Raw genomic sequence first — 6,883 nt, 5'->3', positions numbered from 1 at the left:
TTAAGCACAAGACCAACTGCAACTCCATCAGCAAATTCATCTCCTGTCTTAGCTACACCTGGCCAAGCTCCACCAAGATTTCACGCTTCTTTCATTGCTTAGTGTGTATGTATAGTAGTAAACATATAATCATGTCACTGTTAAAAGAAATATAAGCCCCACAAATTTCAAATGCAGCATCAAAAAGAAATAACATAACAATATTCAAGGCTCATCGAGGTCTATATCCTCTATAACCTGCAAATTCTCGTCGAGGTCTATGTCCTCTATAACATGCAAACCTTGCCCAGGTTGTTTTTGCTCGATATTTTCCCATCCTCGATGCAGCATTTCCATGTGTGGAGTCCACAATAGAGCCTCCTCGGTGCATATAGAATTCCATCCGTTGAGAACATGTGGTAAGGAAGCACCCGGTTTCAGTATTGCCTTCACGAAGTGTTCGTTGTCGAGATTGAAAATCGTCACAACCTTGAAATTTCTGGAGGTTGGGTCCTCAACGGTAACCATGTTGCGCATCCCATATTCGAATACGATGAGAAAATACATTTGAATGCAGAGGCAAAAATATATCCCATGTCGGGTAAAAACCATCCAGTACCTACGGGTTGCAATGGGTTGTTTATATTGGATAGTGCGGAGTATACTGTTGTATTCCGTCATTCCATCAATTATAGGTACGTACATGTCTGGATACATGGTCAGTTCTCGCTCCATTTCTATCTTGACAGTCTTCCATCCATCATCAGCACTCAACCCCAACATTTCGGCACAAGCTCGAAATCCACAATGCCCATCAGGTGCAACATTTTCCAGCCTCTCCACAACATCAGTCAGAATCTTTGGATTATAAAGATTTATTCCTCTAACCATATGTTGCAAGTACTCGTCGTCATACGATATATCCGGACTGTTTGTCTTGATCTTTTTCGTATACTTCCTTCTTTTTTTAGGCTCGTTTGTACATTGTGCTTTCTTCCTTTTCGAAATTGTTTTACTGGGAAGAACACCATTTTCTGCTACTTCGTTCAAATCTGGTGGTGCATTCAGATCCGGCAAGTCAATACTATTGAACTCATCACCCACTACATGAGATTTCATTGCCTTCTTTCGTGGCTGCACTTTCTTTGATGCTGCTGCAGAAGCCTTTCCGGTAGATGGTCTTTCCCAATCAGAAAGATCCCTCTTTGTAGATGCATCTCTCTTCTTTTGTGCTTCTGTTTGTGCAATAGTTGGACGACCCCTGCTCGCAAATTTTTCTTTAGGTTCTTGCATATTTGTTTTACCCGGATCTGCAATCTCTATCAGCATTTCCAACATAAAATGCTTTTGCAACTCTGTGCAAGCTTCATATTTCATTCTGATCTTCCCAGACGAAAATTTCTGCCACCTTTTCATGTACAGGAACCATAGAAAGCTGCTTCCAATGGTCATGTATAAAATCTATAGAAATAGGGTTACAATTCTTATGGATGTTGACGATTTCACAAACACATGGTAACCCATGAGTTTTCCGGATGACACACAAGCATTTTCCCCCAAAACGACTTTTACCCATATTAGTTAGTTCCACACTAATCAACTGCAAGCCAGCATGAGACATTTTATACACCAATCTCTTTGTAACCGGGTTTTGGTTATATGCGTGTATCGCGACGGTTTTACTTTTATCTAATGAAGCTTGGATATTGATAACGCTTGTTATCCATTGGTTTCCCATATCTTGCCAACATTTGAGAAAATCACCAGTGGAGCATTGAAGAATTTTTTTTAATGCTGCATGTTCGCTTTCAGCTCGATTTGTTGTGGTAATACCCAAGTGTAAAATATTATTTGTCCATGCATGAACGAACTGTTCTTTACGAGCCAACCATTGTTTACGCAAATAACTTACTGTGGTAGGATATTTCATGCTCCAAGTCTTGAGAAAGTAATTGAAATCAATCCCATACATTGCATGGTTTGCGGACCTCCAGACATTCTTCCAATCTTTTTTGATGTTTTCTAGATATTTTGTTTCCTCACTGGGTATATCCTGGTCAAAATGTTTTGACACATTACAGGAGATGTGGAATGTGCATAAAAGGCGCGTAGCTTTAGGGAATATTAAACTTACAACATTCTGTAGTCGTATATCATCATCTGTGACAACCACCGATGGAAGATGATTAGGAGAGTACAACTTCCTTCACCGCTCTAGAGCCCAAATATAATTCTCCGTCTTCTCATAAAACAATACGCAATAGTGAAACTTTGTGTGGTAGATGTCACACCCACAGCATGAAACAACGACATACCCCATCGATTCGTTTTGTAAGTACAATCTAGTAACAAAATCGTGGGGAAACATTGTGCAAGCCTTGAACCATCTGGATGTGACCAAAACAACTCCAAAACTCTTCCCAAGCTGTCTTCTCTCCGGTTAGATGTCACATAATGATGTTCGTCTAACAATTGCAACAATTTTTGCATCTTTGTTCGCCCTTCCATTACTTTCGTCCTGAATTTGGACTTGGCATTGTATATTGTTCGTGCTGTTGAAACATTTTTCTTATTTTGTCTCTTTAGCGTAGATAGAATTAAAGCGGGCTTCACTCCACCAACGGAAAAAGAAATGCACAAATCTTTTTCAGCAGGATTTAACCTACCTGAAAAAGAATGACCGGTCAGTGTTTCATAAGGCAGATGATTGTGTTCGCCATTTAAAACCCGTAATCGCCAATTCGTTCCATCAAAACATGTAGCTCTCAGCCGAAAAGGACATTTACATTTTTTTTTGTTCCAGTCGTCCTCGGTTTTCTCCTCAGACATCGTGTTACCGCACTTTTTTCAACACTTCTGTTAACACTTTTATACTCCCCAAATCTTTCACACGCCATTACAATGAAAGAGCCCTGTATTTTTGATTTTTTCTTGGACTTCCTAATAATAACTACTGTTTTTGTCTCTGTTTCCTTGTCGTGACACCATTTAATAACCTCTTCACGACTCGCAAATACCTGCAGTAGTATATGAAGTTCTTTATTTGCAAAGAATTATCTTTAATGGTAATCTAAAATCCATTAGATAATTGAAACCGTACCTCATCAGTAGAGAATTCATCCATCAAATCACAAGACTCTTGTGCTAGAGGAGATATTGGTTGAGGCTTTTCAAGATCAGTCTCCACTAGACCAGTAGATTCATAATGGTTTTCGATATACGACGACGATCCCTGTAGAAAATTATGCCTATATGTTAAATGCATATACAGAGTAACTAAGATCTTAGTTTCCATTGGGTCTAGAACATCATTTTTGAAGGGAAGAAATGACTTAAGTTGCACAACTTAAAAGATGATTTCAAAACACTATTATCTTAGAAAAAGTAATTAAATCATACCTCATGACGATATGGTTCGATCCCCAAACATTCCAAACGGGATTCTAACGATTCCATAGTGGAGTTATCTGGGGTTTCTGTATGTTCTTCCATGACATATAGTATATATCATCTAATGATCTAATAAAATTAAATTTTATAATTATTCTGGAAGAAAGATTTTATTTGTTCGCATATACAGGGATTCATTCATTTTTGCCGATACTATATATTCTGCTATATATGGCTATTATGTAAAGAGGGGTACGGTTAAACAAAATTTAAAACAATTAGAAAATCTTTATGTTAACCAACTTATAACTGCCATAACTAACTGTAAAGGGTACCGTTAGCGTTTTTAGGGGTATATAAAGGAACACCCTTTCTTTTTTGTAATAAAAAAATGTAGCTTAAAAGATACGATTGTCTTGATTTTGTTTTTCCTCCTGAAAGGTAGTTTCTTTCAAGGGGTCCCCTAAAAGCCTAAATTGACTATAGAGTAACATGGAAACCAATTTTCTTCTTCTTTTGATTCAATGAAACATTTAAATGAGTTATGTGGAATAATGTTTTCCCCCATTCTAACAAACAAATTGTATTGACTAAAACTTCTCTGTTTCCTTTATCTAATGTTATGTGACATCCATTGAGGTATCCAATTAATGGTGAATGGTTGCTTAAGTAAAGTGAAAAACAGGGTCTAGCTTAAGCAAGTTTTGTAAGGAAGTCTCTAAATGCGGGATTTCTTGGGTTTGTTCATGCGGTTATTATATAATTTGCACGATTTTGTAACGGAAACGTGTTATGTTCAAATTTTTGAACCCGTAAAAAAATGTAGAAATAGAATATGAAATAACAGAAGAAAAAATGTGTATTCATTAGAGATAAGTTACATATTACGTAGGTTTAAGTCTCTATATGGAGGTTATGAGGTATACAATTAATGGTGAATGGTTGCTTAAGTAAAATGAAAAACAGGGGCTAGCTTAAGCAAGTTTTGTAAGGAAGTCCTTGAATGTGGGCTTTCTTCCATTTGTTCATCTGGTTATTATATAATTTGCACGACTTTGTAACGGAAACGAGTTCTATTCAAATTTGTGAACCTTTAAAAAAAATGTAGAAATAGATTATGGAATAACAGAAGAAAAAAATTGTATTCATTAGAGATAAGCTACATGTTACGTAGGTTTAAGTCTCTATATGGAAGTTATGAGGTGAACCCTGGTTTCATTTACATGGCCGCACATACATGGGCCTAAGACCCTACATCACCCCCCCCCCCCCTTGTATGGTCCAATGTTAGTGCTTCATATGTAGTTCTTCAAATATAGTTCTCTCCTCGATGACCGTCATATCTAAGTTTATTGCCTCATTGAAACCTTGCCAGGAAAATCCAGAGGAACAAGACTAAGGAAAACGAGTACAATATTAAGAAAACTTAAAACAGAGTTGGACTTGCATATGTTTCCTCGTTAAAACCTTGAAAATGGAAATCCGGTTGAATAAAACCTTGACGACGGGAAAAGAGTACAACTCAACAGTCCAGAATTATGCCTTTGTTAAATACCCATATATAGTATCCTTTTTAATTTATCGTGGGTGATTGGTGAAAACCCGATATTGATGTGTAATATAATATCAATACTACTAGTTGACTTGTGCTGAAAACTGTTGCAATAATCCTTGCTTTATTGTGCTGAATCTGAAAGTGGTTTCGCTTGACTAACTATCGTGTTTCATTTCTTTAATTCTAATATTGTTCAGTAACATCAATGTGATGTGCATATCTTCAACATTTGGCATTCACTAGTATATATGTTGTTGTCTCACTAAAAATCTTGCTGAGTAACAAAACCATGTAGGAAAAACTAATCTCGATCTAAGAAAAAAAGAGTACAACATAGCTTCACATTTGGAACCTGAATATGTCGACATCATATCCTTGGATCCTCTTCCTGATATCGGCATCTCCCCTTGATTCCATTTAGAGGAGAGTCCAAACAGTTTCTTTAGTCATATACTTTCCGAAAGTGAATATAATTAATGACTTAGTAAATTAGTCGGTCATATCTCCCTCGATTACATTCATGGATGAACAAATTATTGTACCTTCATAATCGAAAAATTTATATTGCACTTCTTTTAGTAAATAAGTCGGTCATATACTTTCCGAAATTGACTTACTAAAGACGTTGTGTTGGAGATAAGCTATATCTAGCTAACAAGTTCACCGAGGATGAAATATTTGGCCAAGTACATTATGTTAAGTACAACAATGTTTCTACGCACTTAGATAAGGGAACTTCATCTCCAACGCATTTCTCCATCTTTCTTTAGATATTATCATTTGCTTACATTTGAACCTCAACTAATCATGTGAGTGCTAGCAGGATGCATGTCCTTGTTAAGTTGCCTGACAACTTTAGACATATGCAAATTGGTGGAATATACCCCAAGCTCGGCGTTCAATCGAGGTTTCCCCATATTTTTATCTCAAATTCGTTGTAAATCTCTTATTTCCTTAAGAGTACATGCCATGTCTATACCATCGACATAAATATCTACAATTTCAAATCATGAACTTTCTTTGTGAGCACACAAGGCATAATACCTTACTTGTTTATCCCTTCCCAATCAAATAGTCACTTAGACGAGCATATCATATGCGCCTGATTGTTTAAATCCATAAATGATCGTCCCAATCTAATTGCAAACACACTCTGTTAGAGCATAGCTTGGTTGAAGCCACCAAGCATTGGTATGTCAAGTTTTAATACCAAAACTCATCTGAGTCGCTTGATTAATTACTAGAGTCAACTTCGTTTAGGTTAGACTAGAAAGTCTAGGAATGTTGAGACTTACAAGTATTACTCTGAAGACATGAAGAATGTGAAAAAGTAACGACTGCAACGAAGACATCATCTTTCCACTTGAGGTTAGTAATACTAACTTGACTTGTTTCCATTCATAATGTATCTTTCAAGTCGATTTACATTGAAACATAACATGCGAAGCTATATTTAGAGACATTTGATTTGGGCGACAAAAGTCTATCATACACTTTTGTAAATATATTTATCCCTTAATCCTTACATAGATAAGCATGAACCACATAAAAATGTTGCTTTTCAATTCCTTTTAAAACTACCAAGCTAACTAAATAGTCTTTTAAAACTACCAAGCTAACTAAATAGTAGAATGTTGTAATGTTCGTCACAAGAGAGTAAATAATTCCAAGGCGTTGTGAGAAATATCGCGCCACAAGGCGAGTCTTTATACCTTAAGACTTTATTCTTCTCACAACGCTTTCTGAAAAATAATCATGTATGTTCCACGGGATTTACACTTGGTTGGCTAGCACTACCACACCAGATACCTATATATTTGTCAAAGAACCAAGTTATACCTAGTGTATGCCAAATATGCTCTTTGTTAAAATTAAACAATATAAGGAACATGGTTCAATCAAATTGTGTTCTATTTCCTTGAGTAATTGTATCTGAAATTAGTAATCATTAGCATGCTC

General features: G+C 36.3%; 1 protein-coding gene across 1 annotated transcript; it reads right to left on the bottom strand.

The window, feature by feature from the left end:
• Window positions 1–2,193: 2,193 nt before the first annotated feature.
• Window positions 2,194–3,471, bottom strand: LOC113351646. Its single transcript, XM_026595591.1, has 4 exons — window positions 3,379–3,471; window positions 3,080–3,211; window positions 2,822–2,996; window positions 2,194–2,645 (listed from the first exon to the last, which is right to left on the bottom strand). The coding sequence occupies exons 1-4, from the start codon at window positions 3,469–3,471 to the stop codon at window positions 2,194–2,196; spliced, it is 852 nt and encodes a 283-aa protein (XP_026451376.1).
• Window positions 3,472–6,883: the final 3,412 nt, after the last annotated feature.

Source organism: Papaver somniferum, chromosome 1 (assembly GCF_003573695.1).
Source record: "Papaver somniferum cultivar HN1 chromosome 1, ASM357369v1, whole genome shotgun sequence".
NCBI classification, from domain to species: domain Eukaryota; kingdom Viridiplantae; phylum Streptophyta; class Magnoliopsida; order Ranunculales; family Papaveraceae; genus Papaver; species Papaver somniferum.
This window is presented reverse-complemented; position numbering and strand designations above follow the sequence as displayed.